Source organism: Phocoena phocoena, chromosome 19, assembly GCF_963924675.1.
Source record: "Phocoena phocoena chromosome 19, mPhoPho1.1, whole genome shotgun sequence".
Lineage (NCBI taxonomy): Eukaryota > Metazoa > Chordata > Mammalia > Artiodactyla > Phocoenidae > Phocoena > Phocoena phocoena.
Window position 1 is genome coordinate 48,520,701 of NC_089237.1, and position 18,082 is coordinate 48,538,782.

The 18,082-nt window shown below is 47.5% G+C and overlaps 1 protein-coding gene across 1 annotated transcript in view; it reads right to left on the reverse strand.

Moving 5' to 3' along the window:
* Positions 1 to 18,082, reverse strand: part of ANKFY1 (ankyrin repeat and FYVE domain containing 1) — a 67,922-nt gene that overhangs the window by 4,128 nt on the left and 45,712 nt on the right. The window contains exons 11-22 of the mRNA XM_065898047.1: positions 16,923 to 17,020; positions 13,585 to 13,816; positions 12,531 to 12,629; positions 12,137 to 12,290; positions 11,221 to 11,389; positions 10,290 to 10,408; positions 9,322 to 9,478; positions 7,941 to 8,141; positions 6,266 to 6,442; positions 1,330 to 1,477; positions 753 to 843; positions 325 to 449 (exon numbers count right to left, since the gene is read on the reverse strand). Of these exons, the coding sequence (XP_065754119.1) occupies positions 325 to 449; positions 753 to 843; positions 1,330 to 1,477; positions 6,266 to 6,442; positions 7,941 to 8,141; positions 9,322 to 9,478; positions 10,290 to 10,408; positions 11,221 to 11,389; positions 12,137 to 12,290; positions 12,531 to 12,629; positions 13,585 to 13,816; positions 16,923 to 17,020 (1,770 nt within the window). The remainder of the gene's footprint in view (positions 1 to 324; positions 450 to 752; positions 844 to 1,329; positions 1,478 to 6,265; positions 6,443 to 7,940; positions 8,142 to 9,321; positions 9,479 to 10,289; positions 10,409 to 11,220; positions 11,390 to 12,136; positions 12,291 to 12,530; positions 12,630 to 13,584; positions 13,817 to 16,922; positions 17,021 to 18,082) is intronic.

The window sequence follows — 18,082 nt, forward strand, 5'->3', positions numbered from 1 at the left end:
TCTCTTGGGATCTGGAAGCTTGGGTAGGGATCTAGTTGACTGGATACGAGGTAGATGAGGGCAATAAAAACAGGTAGGCAGGCCTGTCTGGACGTGGATATGGCTTTGGAGCACTAGCCCACTTCACATGTGCTTGTGCCTAAAATCAGACACTGCCAAATTCCAAGTCAGGAATCGGTGACAGGTTCTCACAGAGCCCAGCCCACTGGGCTGAATGTCCTTAAGTAACGGCATGGGTGTCCTGTTTTTCGGCATGGGCTCTTATTTTTTCTAGGAAGCAAGGAACACCAGTGAGACAGGACAGACAAAAACCTTATTACATACCTGTGTTTCCTTCTGCATCTGGTTTATCCAGAGGATACTCAGGCATGCACTCTAAGAAGAGATCAAAGATGGCTGCTGCGTTCTCCTTGCCATATTGTCCCAAAATGTGCAGTGGCGACTGGCCTCTGATAAAACAAGTTGGAAAAGTTAGGGATATATCTGCCACAGCCATCATGCACAAGAGAAATGGGATTTTCAGAACTCTGTGATGCTGGATAAATCTAAAGGACACAATAATCATAAAAGTTTTCCTAAAAAGTATTTTCAGAAAGAAAAATTCCGGGGTGCTAAAGGCTGGTCAAGGGCCCTAGTGGACAGTTCTGCAGCATGCCCCTGGTGCTAATACAAGATGCCCGTGACCACCAGCTCGGAGGGGCAGGCCAGGGGACGTGGAGCTCTGGCCTCTGCTCTGAACCACACACACTCACCGTAGATTAAAGGCTTCAGCATCCACGGTGCACTCTGTCAGGAGGACCCGGATGTTGTTGAGCCGGCCATGCATGACAGCGAGATGAAGAGCTGGGGAGGAAACTCTCTTACAGTGCAAGCCCAGAAGCGCAGAGAGAAAATCTCGACTCTTCCTCACCCTCACAAACCTCCCTCTAAATGGGACTCGGCCAGAGCAGCCACTGTCCACTCACAGAACCATCCTTTCCATGCTTCACCATCCCCAAGAATGAGTCCTAAATGCAACCTCCTAAGATCCACTTTCTGCCTCTGCCGTTATCCAAAGATGAGATTCAATGGTTTCACAAGAAGCCATTTAGGCTTCCAGGGTTACCACTCACATCAGGAGGTTGCTCAGGCCCTGGTCAGGGTGGTAGTTGCATGCTCTGAGCCAGGGTGCATGCCTGGCTCAGAGCATTTCCTGTCACAGCACTGCCCCTGTAAGAGCCAACCTCTGGGAAGGGGAGCAGACCCAAGGGGGCAGTGCCCCTCCAACCCTAGAAGGGAGGGACTGCTCGAGGCACTCAGCACTGCACATGGGGAATGACTGGAAGTTACCATTGTTTCCATTCTCATCCACAGCAGCGAAGTCCACTCCATTCTCCAAGAGGACTGAGCAAATGGTGGGCAGGTCCTGCTGGGCAGCAAGATGGAGGGCGGTCTGGCGGTGCTTGGTTAATTCATTCACTTTGGCTCCTGCAAGAAGCTATTGAAGTTGATTACATGATCAGCTGTTCTACCACAACCAACCAAGGTCCTGTGTAAGGGACCAAGCCTGCCTATCTCCTGGCATCCACAGAGTCTGCCATGCTGGCAAAGCTGGGAGCAAATTCCTGGTGAGGCACAGGCCAGCAAAACCTATCCCAAGGGCAAACTGGCAATTATCAAGATGTTTAAAAAGCCATTCCCTAGGACACAGAAATTCTAAGACTTCAGTATATTAAACTACACAGGACTGCAGTGCACTATATAGGGATGTCCACTGCATGTAACAGTAAAACCAGACTGCAGAAAAGATTTAGTTATAGAAATTATAATATATACAAACAATAGCACTGGTAGCCACCAAGATGTTAAAAATTCATGGTTTAACATGAAAGGATATCTATGCTATAGTAAGTTTAAAAAAAAGGCAAGTTAGGCCTCTCTTGCTTTCTGAGATGGCCCACACTCTGTGGAGTGTGTTTCTCTCTAAATAAATCCACTACTTACCTATCAAAAAAACAAAAAATAAAAAATAGGGCTTCCCTGGTGGCGCAGTGGTTGAGAGTACGCCTGCTGATGCAGGGAACACGGGTTCGTGCCCCGGTCCGGGAAGATCCCACGTGCCGCGGAGCAGCTGGGCCCGTGAGCCACGGCGGCTGAGCCTGCGCGTCCGGAGCCTGTGCTCCGCAACGGGAGAGGCCACAACAGTGAGAGGCCTGCGCTTACCATAAATAAATAAATAAATAAATAAATAAATAAATAAATAAATAATAAATAAATAAAAATTAAATTTAAAAAGGCACGTTAGAAGACAGGAAGATAGTATGATTCCACTTGGTGAGACAGAGATAAGAGAACTATATATACACACACAAACATACACAAACTGTGAAGGTGTTTAAAAGCATACACGCCAAACTCAGGGAAGAGTCAGGAGTGAAAGGGAGTTACTAACTGCTTTATATCCTTACATGCTTTAAGGGATATAAATAAATCCACAATAAAAATGTACTTTTTAAAATTATTTTTTTAAAAGAAAGAAAGCAACACAAAGAATTACAGAATCAAAGGCAGGAAGGTCCTTTAAATAGTGTCTTATATATTCATTTAGTATCTGAAGTTCATTCATCATCCACTCCCTAACAAAGTTTCAAAGACAGCTGCTGTTAACAGAACAGAACCTCTACTTTGCAGTCGAAGCCCAATTTGCCTCTCCTGAGGTCTGCAGCCATCTTTAGTTCCTTTGTGTGTGCAGGCACTCTGTCTCTGGGAAAATCTAGGCAGTGATCAGCTTCTCTGGTTCTGATCCTGACTTCCAAGTCCCAGCCCCCCACACCTCTGGGTGCCTGGTCAAATCACTCATAGGTCCAAACAGGACATGCCATAGAGGGGTATTCATGGTCGTGAGTGCTGTGCTAGGGTCATCGCTAACCCTAACCTTTCTCAGTGGAGAAAGGCACTGTTTCAGTGTGAACAGGTTCCAACATTAAGCTACACCGATTCACAGACAAAGGACTACATGGCCATTGTTTGGAAGATCAGCTGTTTCTAGGGACTCCAATCACCTGCAAGATCAAGCCTTAGTAAGACAGAGGCATGACCTTGAGGAAGGGGCCCTGACCCTCAAAACGCCTAGGTTCTCAGGGTGGCAGGCAGACTGACACACACGGGGTGCAACTCCCTATTCACGTCTGCCTCCTTCGCTGCTCCCCACATCCAGTCTGCACCCGGCATCTGTCAGACCCACCTCCTCATCACTCTCCAGTCCATCCTTCCCTGCGGTTGCCTCCCCTAGGCCTCTTCTCTGCTGACACTGCCCCCACACCCTCACACCCCACCCCCAAGGCAGAGGCTCTCTCAGCTCCAACACATGTCAAGTCATAAAGATTTTCCTAAAAAGAATTCTTCAAAAACAAAACTGGCAGGGCACCAAAGGCCGGGCAAGTGCTCGAGCGGTCAGTTCCGATGGGAGGCAGCGGCAAGTGGCGGCTCTGTAAGCCAGCCAGGTGACGTGGAGGCCTGGTCTTGGCTCTGGACCACGCTCTCAGCTCAAACACTCTACTACTGAAAGGACGAAGGCCGCTCACAGTTCTTGGTTTGAAATATGAGACCCCATGACCTGGTTTCTACCTCTCTCTCCAACCACATCTCCTTCCACTCTCTGCTCAAATTTCAACCAAACTTTGCCACTTGAAAAACCACATGCACTTTCCAGTCTCCACATCTTTGCTCAGGCCCTTCCCCTGCCTGGGTGGCATTAAGTTGTCCTGGAAAAGACAGGCTTTGGGGTCAAACAGAAATGGCCAAATTCCCAGCTATACTACTAACTAGTTGATTTTCCTTCCTTCCTTTGGTCCTCCCTCCCTCCCTCCCTTCCTTCCTTCCTTTGGTCCTCCCTCCCTCCCTCCCTCCCTCCCTCCCTCCCTCCCTTCCTTCCTTCCTTCCTTCCTTTGGTCCTTCCTTCCTCCCTCCCTCCCTCCCTCCTTCCCTTCCTCCCTCCCTTCCTTCCTTCCTTTGGTCCTTCCTTCCTCCCTCCCTCCCTCCCTCCTTCCCTCCTTCCTTCCCTCCCTCCCTCCCTTCTTTCTTTCTTATTTATCTATCTATCTGTCTATTCATTCATTCATCCATTGCTGCATGTGGGCTTTCTCTAGTTGTGGCAAGTGGGGGCTTCTCATTGCAGTGACTTCTCTTGTTGCGGAGCACGGGCTCTAGGCACGCGGGCTTCAGTAACTGTAGCACACGGGCTTCAGTAGTTGTGGCTCGCGGGCTCTAGAGCACAGGCTCAGTAGTTGTGACACACGGGCTTAGTTGCTCCGCAGCATGTGGGATCTTCCCGGACCAGGGATCGAACCCATGTCCCCCTGCAATGGCAGGCGGATTCTTGACCACTGCGCCACCGGGGAAGTCCACTGATATTCTTGAGGGAAGAAAATTCTTTGAGATTAAATTTTCTCCTTTGTAAAATGTAAGACATTTCCTACATCCTTCTGAGTAGTTTTGAGAATTAAGATGCAGTAAGCTCCCTGACATCAGTACTGGTGATAGTTTTTTAGATCTGACACCAAAAGCAAATGCAACAAAAGCAAAAATAAAAAACCGGGACTACAAACTAAAAAGCTTCTGCACAGCAAAGGAAAAACAATCTAATTAAAAATGGGCACAGGATCTGAATACATATTTTTCCACAGAAGACATACAGATAGCCAACAGGTACATGAAAAGATGCTCTACGTTACTAATCATCAGGGAAATGTAAATCAAAACCACAATGAGAGGGACTTCCCTGGTGGTCCAGTGGGTAAGACTCCGAGCTCCCAATGCAGGGGGCCTGGGTTCGATCCCTGGTCTGGGAACTAGATCCCGCATGCATGCTGCAACTAAGAAGTCCACATGCTGCAACCAAAAACAAAAGATCCCACATGCTGCAACTAAGACCCGATGCAGCCAAAATAAACAAATAAATAAATAATAAATAAACATTTTTTAAAAGCCCATGAGATATCACCTCACACCTGTTAGAATGGTTATTATCAGTAACAAGTGTTGGCAAGGATGTGGAGAAAAGGGAAGCCCCGTGCATTGCTGGTGGGAATGTAAATTGGTGTAGCCACTAAGGAAAAAAGTAAGAAGGTTCCTCAAAAAATTCAACATACATCTACCACACGATCTAATAATTCCACTTCTGGGTATTTTTCCCAAAAAAACCCCCACTAATTCAAAAAGATATACGCACCCATGCTTAATTGCAGCATTATTTGCAGCAGCCAAGATATGGAAGCGACCTAAGTATCTGTGAGGAGGGATGGGTAAAGAGCTGTTATGTATATATAGTGAGTACTATTCAGCCGTAAAAAGGAACGGAATCTTTTGCAGCAACATGGCTGGACCTTGAGGGCATTATGTTAAGTGAAATAAGTCAGAAAGAGAAAGACAAATACCGTATGACCTCACATGTGGAGTTTACAAAACAGACAACAAAAAACCCCCAAGCTCACAGATTCAGAGAGTAGACTAGTGGTTGCCAGAGGCAGGGGTGAGGGCTGGGCAACATGGGTAAGGGGGGTCAAAAGGCACAAACTTCCAGTTACAAAATAAGTAAGTCACTGGGGTGTGATACACAGCATGGTGACTACAGTGAAAAAACTGTGGTGTATATCTGAGAGTTGCTAAGAGAGTAAATTTAAAACTCCTCATCACAGGAAAAAAACTTGTTGTAACTACATATGGTGACAGATGTTAACGAGACTCGTGTTGATCATTTTGCAAAATATACAAATACCAAATCAATGTTGTATACCTGACGCTAACTTAATGTTGTTTGTCAATTATACCCCCAAAAAAGACTTAAAAACTCATGAAAACAAGAGAGTGGGGGGGGGTAGGGGGGAGGGGGAGGGAGGGGTGGGGAGAGGGAGGGAGGGGAGGGAGAGGGAGGGAGGGGAGGGAGAGGGAGAGCACGCACACACTCGCTGGAAAGCACCAGCTGAGCGCCTGACACAGAGCTGGCAGTCAACGGAAGTGACCTCCCTTCCCTTGATGCTCCCACCCTGCCACCGCCACCCACACGCCACCTTCCCTCGCGGCCTCACTCCAGTATCTGCCTGCCCACTGGGCACTCAGGACACGCTGCCCACAGACACACCTGCTTTCCTTAGTTTACCGGCTACCTCCCCAAATACCTGCTGGCCTTTCACAATACCTGGCCAAACACCTGTGATGAGAGTCTGCACACACTCTACAACATGCTTTGTCCACACGTTTCACGCGATAATGTTTCAGCGACACTTACCAAATTGCGGACAATAATCTCTGAGCCTGCTTGGACAGCAAGGTGCAAAGGGGTCAACTTGGAAGCATCCTGGACTCTGGAATTCACGTTAGCCTGGACGCTGATCAGGAAGAGCACACTTTCGATATCAGAGTTCTGAACTGCCACGTGAAGAAAATTCCGGCCCTTGTTATCCACCTAAGGCAACAAGTGGGAACCAAAATATTGTGGGCTCCCCCTGCAAGAGGGCCTCCTGAGCACCCGCGAGCTGCACTGACCACTGGAGGGGCCACGGTGTAGTCCTCCCTCAGCTCCAGAGGCTCCCTCCCAAGAACCAACACTCAATGTTGCGCTACACCCCACACCCCGCCATAGACCCACACGGCGTATTTATGCGTGTGACCACATGTGCATGGTCAGGAAAAGGGAGCTAACCCAAGTTGCCCCAGCATCCTCCTGAAGCAGGAGTGGACTTGGAAGGCCAAGAAAGAGACAACCTGAAGGACAGGGAAAGGAAAGCACCAGAATACTGGGATGCATGGGGGAAGGCAATGGTGGACATCGGCTTTGGGCGTTTCCTGCTTTGGCTAAAACAAGCACCCAGAATTCTAAAAACCACAGCTGCAATGCCAGCCTGACCCTTGAGCAGCCAAACAAACCTTCAGAAATTTCCAGAAAGTCTCCTCTTTCACTGAGCTACAGGATAATAATACATGTTGGGGGAGGCCGCCAACGGTATGTCATAGACTTTGCACCACTGATGTAAAGCAGACAGAAGCTCACTCTCATCAAACCACACAGGACACTACAGCTACCAGAGCTGCCATATCAGTGTGAGGGCTCAGGAGGAAGTGAGGGAGACACATATGCTACACACACACAGCAACATATCTGCAAAGGACTTCGATCAACAGCACCAGTTTCATGCTAGATGGGGAGGAAATGTGAAATGACTATCTCCATTCATGAACATTTTACCCCATGTGAGCAAGGGTGAGGTCAACACCTACTCGATCAGTCACACTGAGGCAAATGCTGAAGAAAAGGGATGTACAGAAGCCTGAAATACAAAGCAAAAGTCTCCACCTGTGTTAGTACTTTTGTTCAGGTCCCAAGTTTCCAATTTACCTTCATAAATGGCTACTTGTAAATCTTGGCGTAAATAGACAAATAAAGTGCTGGATGGAGATTCAAGTGTCTGAGAACTGACTTCACAAACCCATCCCAGCTCCCGCCTTAAATCAGTTGCCTCTGTCCTTTCCCACCCAGTCTGATGCTGCAGGTCAACAGCTCACCATCCACAACAAGGACAACTGAGCCTGCTAAGCTGAATGCTGACAGCTCCTCTAAAACCCAACATGACACCAAAAGCTCAAGTTCAATTTAACCCTTTTAAGACATTCATTACTAGGGCAAGTAAACCACCCAGCAAAAGCAAAGAATGCCCTCAGTTGTACAAGCACAGAATTCCTGTCACTGGGCCCAGCCTCCGCCAGCTCCCTTCTACACATGGCACCAGCAGGTGGCTGGCATGCAGGGCAGAGCAGGCACATTCCATCCAGCACTGACAGGACATCTGAATGGCCAAAATTTTAAGGGGAGTACAAATGTCTTTAACGAGAAGAGACCTGCTTAGTTGGTGACACATGTTTAGTGCTTGGGGCGCCATGGAGAATGTTGGGTGCCGGTCACTCACCTGCTCAGCAGCCCCGGACTCTCGTTTCAGGATGGCCTCGGCCGCCTTGTTGTTCTTGTAGGTCATGGCACAGGCAAAGGGGGTCAGGCCCTGCCTGTCTCGGACATTCAGGTGGATGTCAGGGTGGGAAATCAGCAGCTGAATGATGACGCCGTGTTGGTTGCTGATGGCCACATGGACAGGCGTTCTTCCTTCTGCATCCTGTGGGGACAAGGCACAGATTTCAATGTCCAAGCAAAGATAAAACCCAGGAAAAATATGAAGGGGAATAACCTGTAAACAGAATTCAGTTCTGAGAATCAATACTGCCACTCTGTATTTGAAATCAGCTTTTCAAGAGGCCAAACACAGAGATGACTGACAGCCACTCTCCGTTACCTCCACGCTCCAGTGACCAGGGGCACAAACACATTTGGTTTAGAAAAGCTGTGATATGGGCTTTCCTGGTGGTGAAGTGGTTGGGAATCCGCCTGCCAATGCAGGACACACAGGTTCGAGCCCTGGTCCGGGAAGATCCCACATGCCGCAGAGCAACTAAGCCCGTGTGCTACAACTACTGAGCCTGCGCTCTAGAGCCCGCGAGCCACAACTACTGAAGCCCATGCACCTGGAGCCCGTGCTCTGCAACAAGAGAAGCCACCACGAGAAGCCCGCGCACCTCAACGAAGAGTAGCCCCCGCTCGCCGCAACTAGAGAAAGCCCATGTTGCAGCAACGAAGACCTAACGCAACCAAATATAAATAAATAAAATAAATAAATTTATATATATAAAAAAAAGCTGCAGTCACCCTCACCTCTAAGTTAAACCACTACTTATCTGGCTGCAGGGCCAGATAAATCTTTTCTGTTTTTGGCCGCACCATACGGCACGTGGGATCTTAGTTCCCCAACCAGGGATCGAACCCGTCCCCTGTATTAGAAGAACCTTAACCACTGGACTACCAGGGAAGCCCGCTGCACACAAATCTTTACAGGCTAGAACGTTGAAAAGCATCAAGGAACGTAACTCAGGGATCCCCTATTGAGCTACTAGAACATTTTCCTAAACACAGTACTCAGCTTGGGATAGGAACAAATTCTCAATGGAAATCTGTAACTAATGTGGACAGGAGGCAAAGAAAAGTTGATTGAACGAATCTTCCTCACTTTGTAGAAAGGACAAAGGCAAAGAGACGAAAAGTCTTAACCTGAAATCATTAAAACTACTAGACAGGCTACATGACCCAAGAGACAGTCACTTCATGTGTCCGTCCCTTAGGCCCATTCATGGAAAAGCAGAGGCCCGAGACCAGAGACTCTGCAAGGTCCCTGGCCATAAGAGGTGATTTCCCTGATTCTGGGGTTACCATCCATCTTCCTGGAAAAGAGACACTCTCCTTACCTGTGCATTTACATTGGCTCCAAACTCCAGAAGACACTGTATCGTCTCTTCCAGCCCCCAAGAGGCTGCCAAATGCAAGGGGGTCTGCCCATCTCTGGCCTCTTCCTCTCCTTCTCCATTAGCACCAGGTTGTCTGGGACTATTCACATCGCAGCCACTGAAAGGAAGGGGAAGTAAAAGGAATGCATGCTTCCACCGAGCCGGAAGGCATGCTAACAGGTGTAAAGCAGCAGCCTTATCCAACCCAACAGAAAGGCTGCCACTACTAGGGACTGCAGTCCTTGGTTCTTGGCCTCAAATACTGGTGCATGTGTCCTGCTCCCACAGATTTTTTTCTTTTATTTTCGGCCACGCCACGTGTCTTGCAGGATCTTAGTTCCCTGACGAGGGATGGAACCCGGGCCCCTGCACTGGAAGCACAGAGTCCTAACCACTGGACTGCTAGGGAATTAATTGCCTTGCTCCCATAGATTCTTTGGCAATTGCTCCTGGGGGCAACGTGGGTATCAGAACTCTTAAAAACTCCCCCAGGGGACCTGCATGCACTTAAAAGTTTGAGAATTACTGCTCTAAAGCTTTCCTGAATAACCTCGCCTCCCACACCTCCTGCACTCTGAGGCCGTGCAGGCTGGCATGACTCGGGCATCTTGGTGGAGTCCTGCGGAGGCCATTCGGTCTCCTCCACCCCAGCCTCCCGGTCTCACTGTGTGAACTGGTCTGATGTGACTACAGGGACCTATATGGCTCCCAAAGCAGGAAGTTGGCTTAGCTTTTAGATTCTTTGATCTGGGCACATAAGGCCCTCTCCCTGGCTGACTTGATCTGACAGAACAATGACCCACTCTAGCCTTCATTACAAAGGTCAAGCTAGCTATGGGCAGGTCAAGACTATAGTTGGAGTAAATGAGAAAAGGGCCAGTTTGCAATACACTGAATAAGATCTGGAGGGATACTCAGGCCTCTCAGACCTGCGAATAAGAAAGCAGGCGGTAGACTCGTCGTTTCCATCAATGGCTCTGTGCAGCAGGGTCTGAAGGCACCCACTAGGCCCTGGTCCCCAGCACGTGGCATCACAGCCATGTCTGACCTGCAGGAAAACACAGGTCACTCACAAGCACTGCCAAGCAAAGGTAAACACGTTTATTACCATCTGTGAGTCCTACGCACATCATCAGACCCAGTTTTCAGGCGAGATACAGTAGATAGTTAACTGAGATTTAGTTTAATCTGTACCGTTCATTAGTTTTACAAACACTGATTAAAATCTGCTCGGTGCAAGTTTTTGCACTAGGTACTGCGGGAGGGGTTTGAGAAATAAAAGGAAGATATGTTTGATTAGTACCCTCTAGAGCTGTGTCCTAGAAGGGACAGAAAACACACACAAATGCCCGCATACACACACACGAGCCCCCAGTAACACACACCTGTAAACAGCAGGTAATTTCAAGAACAGTTGGATAAAACCCCCAGGTTTAAAACGCCTTTATGTCACATTTCAGGCCCTTCAGAAAACTAACTGAGCTTCTGGGGCTACCTCCACTTTTGGAGCCTGTCTTCTGAATAAGGGGGACAAACCTGAGATTTGAGAACTTATCACTGTGGTGACAGTGAGGACATCCCACAGCCAGTTAAGCCACCACCGGAGCAGACCCCTGAGGAAATGCCTCAGCTCTCTTGCTTCTTGGTAGTTTTCTTGATAAAGACACCCTACGAAAAGGTGTTGGCCAAGGCTACGTTGAACCGCAAGCTTCTTTAACATGACTTTTGACTGCTCGTCCTTGACCCAATCTGTTACTTGGTAGATCTCATGCTCCTTATGATTGCTACGGAGGTCCCAAATCCATCTCTGACACAAAATATCCCCATGTGTAAAAGGAGCTGAAGTTGAGCTTGTCTCACCAGAGTGGATGCGATGTCCTCCAGATTATTTGCCAGCGCAAGCCACAGTGGGGGGTTCCCCTTCTCATCTGGCACAGACATGTCAGCTCCTCGGGTGCATATGGCATCCACGACAAGGGGAAGCTGATTTCTGATGGCCAGCTGAAGAGCTGTCTCCCCATCCTGAGTCCTGCTGGGACATGGACACCAAAACCAATGTTTGTATCTGGGGCCAAATGATAAAGCGTGCCCTTCTGGGCATCCTAGAGGCCAGAGTCCACTGTATCCCTTAAACACACTTCACCCACATTCATTAATATTCTTTCAGAGAAAGTTAACCTGTCAATAGCATCTGTCCCTCCTGTCTTTTTAAAAAATACAGCCAGGCTATCCTATTGCACAGAGAAGATAACTGCCAAACATCCCAGCATGCTGAAATCTTACAGACATACAGCTGCTTTCAACAGCATCTGAATAGAATGTCACCCCAACTACCCACTTGACAAAACACTTTCACCCACTCAGTCATTCTGGGTCAGGTGACATTGGAGATAAAGATAAATTCCTTTGAAAAAGCAAAAATAATAAAAATTTAACTGTGTATTTTCGCCCCTCAAGCCTTTTGATAGCTCATCTGTTGGAATGTTCTTCATTATAACTGAAAATTCCTACTTAAACAATTGATCTTGGACTGTCCTTTTTAATGAGATTTGTGCAATATTGTGCCCTGGTCTCGAAAGGTTCAAATAAGAGCAAAGCACACAATTCTCCTTCTGAGTCTATGATTACATTTAATTACAACACTGTATTGGTACTTTTTCAGAGTCACTGTTTCTCTCCCTTTAACAGGGAACAAAACTCTTTTCTACAAGCAAGACTATGAACCGTCTCAACTAAACGTGGCCTGGTGCTGTGGCGGAGTGCTGTTCCAGCCCACCTGACGTTTATGTCCGCCTGGTGCTCCAGGAGAAAGAGCGCGCTCTTGCTGTCCTGCCGCTGCATGGCCATGTGCAGCAAGGTCTGCCCGTCGGACATGGTGTCGTTGATGCAAGCCCCGGAGCCCAGCAGCTGGGCTGCGATCGTGTGCATGCCTGGGAAAGAGACAAGCCCCGATTAACGTGGGCTCAGCTTCTCCCACTTCATCAACCTCTTACTACAACAAACACCCTCTCAACTTTGCAAAGCCAGCAGTTCTCCACTGGATATTACGGGCTGAACCCAAACAGAAAGGCTGTCCTACAACAAATGATTAGCTCCAACCCTTCCACCTCCCCTCCTCTAGCGCCCACTGTCTGGCCTATGTCTGTCTGCAGCCCCTGGCACCACCTTACCAGTCCATAATGCCAGGCCCAGCACAGTCTGGTCTCGGGAATCCTTGAGGCTGAAGTCTGGAATAATTTGCAGGTTGTTGGTGGCATGAAGAGCATTAGCTAAATTTTTTAAAAGAAAAAGAACACTTGATTTCACCATCCCATGGATCCCATTTAAAGTATTCAAGAGACTACCAGCTCAATTTCAAACTGACTGACTGATCATTTCTATACAGAGAACTGATAAATCTTGTTGTGGGAAGTGGAAGCCAAGACATTTGATATTTTGAAGCAAAGTTTATGAGGAAAAATGAATGGTTTTAAAGGTTAAAATACTGAATCTTCACAAAAGGAAAACAGCGTCCACTATGGAAACACACATTAATTACTTGATTACTGAAAAGAGGATCAAAACAATGCCCTGGTGACATTTCCCTAACACATAAGTCCTACCATCGTATACCTCCTGTGTGGGCTAAGAAAAAGGCATGGCCTATCTAACACCCCACTTCCTTCCATGAGCTCAGTGCTAAAAGATGCCGGCCTTAACAAGGACACAGGAAAGAGTAAAACAAATTTCAAGGCAGGAAAGAGAAAAATTGGAAGATGACTTTCTGAGGGAAACGGGCCTCCCTCGTGGCAGGGGCTTCCCTCGGCCCCTCTTTCTGGCTCCTCTCTCATGGTTCACCTGCCAGGGAGGCTCAGAGGTGGGCAAGAGAGCTGACCAGCTCGTGGAAGACCGGCGGCGGCAGAGTTTCCAGAGACAGTGCTCACACCAAGGCAGAACTCTGCTTGACCCGCACTGAAGTGGCCTGGGGCCACACCCCAAAACACCAGAGGAGCAGCCAGAGACTCTAAACCTAAACCCCGCGGGTGAAGTGGGCAGGCCCCATCCTGAAAACGTACACAGAGAAAAACAGTAGCCGGAGCCAGAACATATGCTTATCTGGTTTGACCGCAAAGGATTTTTGAGGTAAGAAAACTCACCAATAAAAGAAACATCAACTCTGTCATTAACTACTCAAAACCACTGTGCAAAGGTCACGGTGATGGGCAGTAATCCCTAACTACCTACCTTTTTGCTCCAGGATGACAGACACCACATCTGGATGATTATAGGCAATCGCCATGTGCAGTGGTGTCTGCAGGTAGACGCTGCTGTCCGCTGAGCTGGGCAAGGATGCAGGCTGCTTTGGTGAAGGCAGGGCCTCCTCCGTCTGTAGGTTTGGGTTGGCTCCCTGCTGCAGAAGCTCTGCAGTGAGGTTGGCCAGGCCATGCCGACAGGCCGTGTGCAACGGGGTTTCTCCCTGAACAGAAATGAATAGTCCCAGTCAGAGCACTTCAGCCTAGGAGGCCCCTTCACAAAGGGACAAAGACAGCCTACGTGCTGCAACTCGGGTCCCCAGTGCCAGGCACAGCCCCTGGCTCATCCTGTCACCAGCTCCATTAGGTATGTCCCACTCCTCAGGTCTCCTCTCCTTCCCTTTCTCCTGTGCCACCATCCTTAGTTCCTCCAATGTCCTCCCAAGCACCCTCCAAACACCCTGGGTCCTCATCTTCTGCATTTCCACCCTTCACTTAGTTTTTAGAATTATGTTGCTAATTATAAAAATAATACATTATTACTATTATTAAACAGACGACCTCCGAGCATCACTAAAATAAACACTGTAGAAATCAGAAAAGCCTCACATCCACAGCCCCACAGATAAGCGGTGCTGTCAGTCGACCGTCACAGCTTTTTCAACCCCCTCCAGCACACTGATGCCCTGATTCTTTCACCAGCTTGTACCAACCTCATCTTGAATTCTGATCAAGAAACACCTCTTTCCCCCATTTTTTAAAATTAAAAAAATTTTAATTGGTATTAGCGGTACCTGATTCAATATTCAAAAGGTGCAAGAGTATACAATGAAAAGAAGTTTCCCCTCATGCCTTCCCCCCCACCTACCCAATTATCCTCCCCTGAAGGAACCATTACCAGTTTCATGTTTCTCTCCAGTGACGGAATATTCACACAAAGACATATACACATGTGTATATATGAGTGAATACATATACGTGTACACCTGTACACACACACACACACACACACACACACACACACACACAGGATCTTTTCACCCAAACAAACTGAACATACTGCTCTGCACCGGCTCCTACAGAAGCTACACATCCTCACTGTTAGAGTCCAAGAACTTCACCTACAAGGCCTGCTGTGAAAAATAGCAAGATCTCACCTTGTTTCCCCTAAAAAAAATTCTCCCTTCCCAGAGGGAACCACTTTGAATGCTTTGAGCGGGTTTTGTAATTTCCTCATTTCTAGCTAACATGTTTTTATTGCCACCTCTTGACCTTCCCCGGTGTGGGATCCCCTGTGGGTCTTGCCACTGTGATCTCACCGGGTGATAAGGATTTGGCTCTTTCATTTCTTTCCCCCGGTGGACCCCTTCCCACCCCACCCTCTCCCTACAGCCTCCTCCTCCGGCTGTCTTCTGCTCCAGCCCTTCCCCCCACACAGCCTCCCTGGGTACGCTTATCTACGCCCATGACTTCTACCAGGGAATACAAGCAGGGGACTCTCAAACCAGGATCTCCAGCCTTATCTGTATATCCAATTTTCCCACTGCCTGCAGGATATCCCTGCCTGAATGTTTAAAAAGGAGTTCAACAATCACAAAATGGAATTCACTCTCCCCACAGCAGTTCTTCCCCCTGGCCAGTCCCCTGCTTCTCTTCTTGGATCCAACACAACCGTCTTGACACCTCTCCAGCCCTTGCTTCTGAGAGCCACAGAGGTAGGTCCCATGGACTATCATTCTGCAATTCCTCTGAAACCCATCCCATTGGGTCCAAATCTAGTATCAGAGGTCAGGACAAGCCATTGCTTGTCTAGATGATTCCCATCTGGCTCCAGCCTGGATCTCAATGGTACATCCACCCCACCAGCTACCCCAGGAAGCTTTCTCAACCTGAAAATGATCATACTGCTTGTCTACTTCTGTGGATTTTCTCTTCCCACAGGATAAAGTCCAAAGACCTTAAACCAGCATTCCAGACCTGTCTCCAGTGTCATTCTCACTTGCTTTCAAGTCGAGTCTCCTCTGTGCCTCTACATCTTAAGGTTTCACCCAGTTTTGCTCTGAAGGGTATCAGAGAAGGAATAGGGTAGACAATGTGGGCTCAAGGGAGAATTTCTTCTAAAGTTGAGAGACAGTAGAGCATGTCTGTATGCTATTAGAAATGAACAGTGGGCAACACTGATGATACAGGAGAGACACAGACAGAGGCAGACACACATAATGGCAGGAGCAAAGCCAAGAAACCAGCCGCTGGTGCATACAGGGCCATGCCATCATTCTAGCTGGAGAGCAGGCCGGGTGCAGGTTTAGGTGCAGACAGATTAGTAGATTTAATGGTGGGAAAACATGGCGCTACCCTCCCCCCTGTGCTTCCACGACACACTGATTTGTCTCATACGCCAAGCTTACTGTTTACTGCTCTGCCCAGCGCTGTTGAGAGAAAATGCAACTGTATGTTGTAGTGCCTGAGTCTTAATACTGGCTCCGTTATTTACGAGTCACTTAACCTCTCAGAACCTCAAGGTTCTTTACCTTGAAATGAGGGATTTACAGATGTTGATAATGTCTCTTCAACACATGCTGCTTCTAGAACCACTGTGAGAACTGAAAGGGATAACCTTAAAGCTCCTAGCACAAAGTAGCTGTAGAATAAATGTGATCTTAAAGATAAACACATCCTCCCTGTCTGAAAATTATAAAGTAAAAATAACTATTATTTAGTTTCTAATGTCCCAGATGTTATGCTAATAAGCACTTAAATTTATCGTTTATTTTTATCTTAACCACACCTTATGAAATCAATATTAACCCCACTTTACCGAGGAGAACTGAAGCTCAGAAACGTTAAGCAACTTGCCTAAGACCACATACAGCAGGATGGGAAATGGAAAACCTAGTAAATCCAGGAATGTCCAACCCGAAAGGCCCCCCTTTAACACTGCACCATCTGCCTTAGCTTGAGATACGACTAAATAAACACTCACATAGGAAAACTTTAGCAAATGTAAAATGTTACAAAAAATTAAGATGCTAATATGGTAGGTTTTTGTGTCCATGTTTGCTAATCTCTAGTAGACCATGAAGTCCACAGTGTATTGTTTAGGACCTGACATACCACAAATGCTTAAGAAGTGGTTGCTGAATGAATCGATCAACAATATTTGAGGATAAAAGCATCTATGAGACTCTGGTTTTTTAACAACATCCATGTATTTTTTTTTTTTTTGGACAAAAATTGAAGAGAATCTATTCTGTTTTTTCCTACCCATCCACCACTGCCATTTCTTCCACAGACCAAAGCCACTTCACCTGGCTGCCCTGTCACACTTACCCACTTGTTTCTGTGGTTGACGTGGGCACCACTGGTTGCCAGGAAAAGAGCTGCTGCCTCATTTCCTGCTTCAGCTGCCCGCTGTAGTAAGCAATTTCCTAGGAGAAAATGCGCATATTCATTCTTCCATTTGCATAAAAATGAGGTCAAGTTCCACACTGCACCACACCCTGCCCTTCCCTACCACCTTTCACAACTTGAAAAACAAGCCCACACCAGACGTAGGTGAAATTTAAGTCTACACAGGCACCCTGTGTGTGGACACAGAGACTCAAATGAGCCTGTGTGGGGAGAAAACACTTGGTCTGGAAGTCAAAAGACATTCATTCCTCCCTGGATTTCCCACTAGCCACCTCCTAGGACCAGGGGGAAGCTATGTCTCCTTACCAGGGTTGGTTAGAACACAATTTCTCAACAGCAGTGCTACTGACATTTTGGGCCAGATAATTCTTTGCTGTGAGGAGTCTGACCTGTACACAGTGCGATATTTAGCAGTATCCCTGGCTTCTGCCCAACAGATGCCAGTAACACTCTCAACCTTAATTTTTTTAAATTAATTAATTAATTTATTTATTTTTGGCTGCGTTGGGTCTTAGTCGCTGTGCGCGGGCTTTCTCTAGTTGTGGTGAGCGGGGTCTACTCTTCGTTGCGGTGCACGGGCTTCTCACTGTGGTGGCTTCTCTTGTTGCGGAGCATGGGCTCTAGGCACGTGGGATTCAGTAGTTGCAGCACTTGGGCTCAGTAGTTGTGGCACACGGGCTTAGTTGCTCTGCAGCATGTGGGATCTTCCCAGATCAGGGCTCGAACCCGTGTCCCCTGCATTGGCAAGTGGATTCTTAACCACTGCACCACGACCTTCAACCTTATTGTGACAATCAAGACTGTCTACAGATGTTACCAAACGTCCCTTGGGGGGTGAGGCTTGGGAAGTCATCTCTAAGAACATCTGGGGTAGATGACCATTTTGGAGACACTGTGAGCTGAAGTTCTACCAGAAAATGCTCCTTAAATACTTTAGTTTTACTCCTATGGCCTTAAATATGTTTGTTCTTGGCTTAGAAATGTTTTACTTCACACTATCACTCTTCTAAATAAAAATCTTAGAAAGAAAAAAACAATAGGAAAAACTGTCTTTGACATAAACCACAGCAAGATCTTTA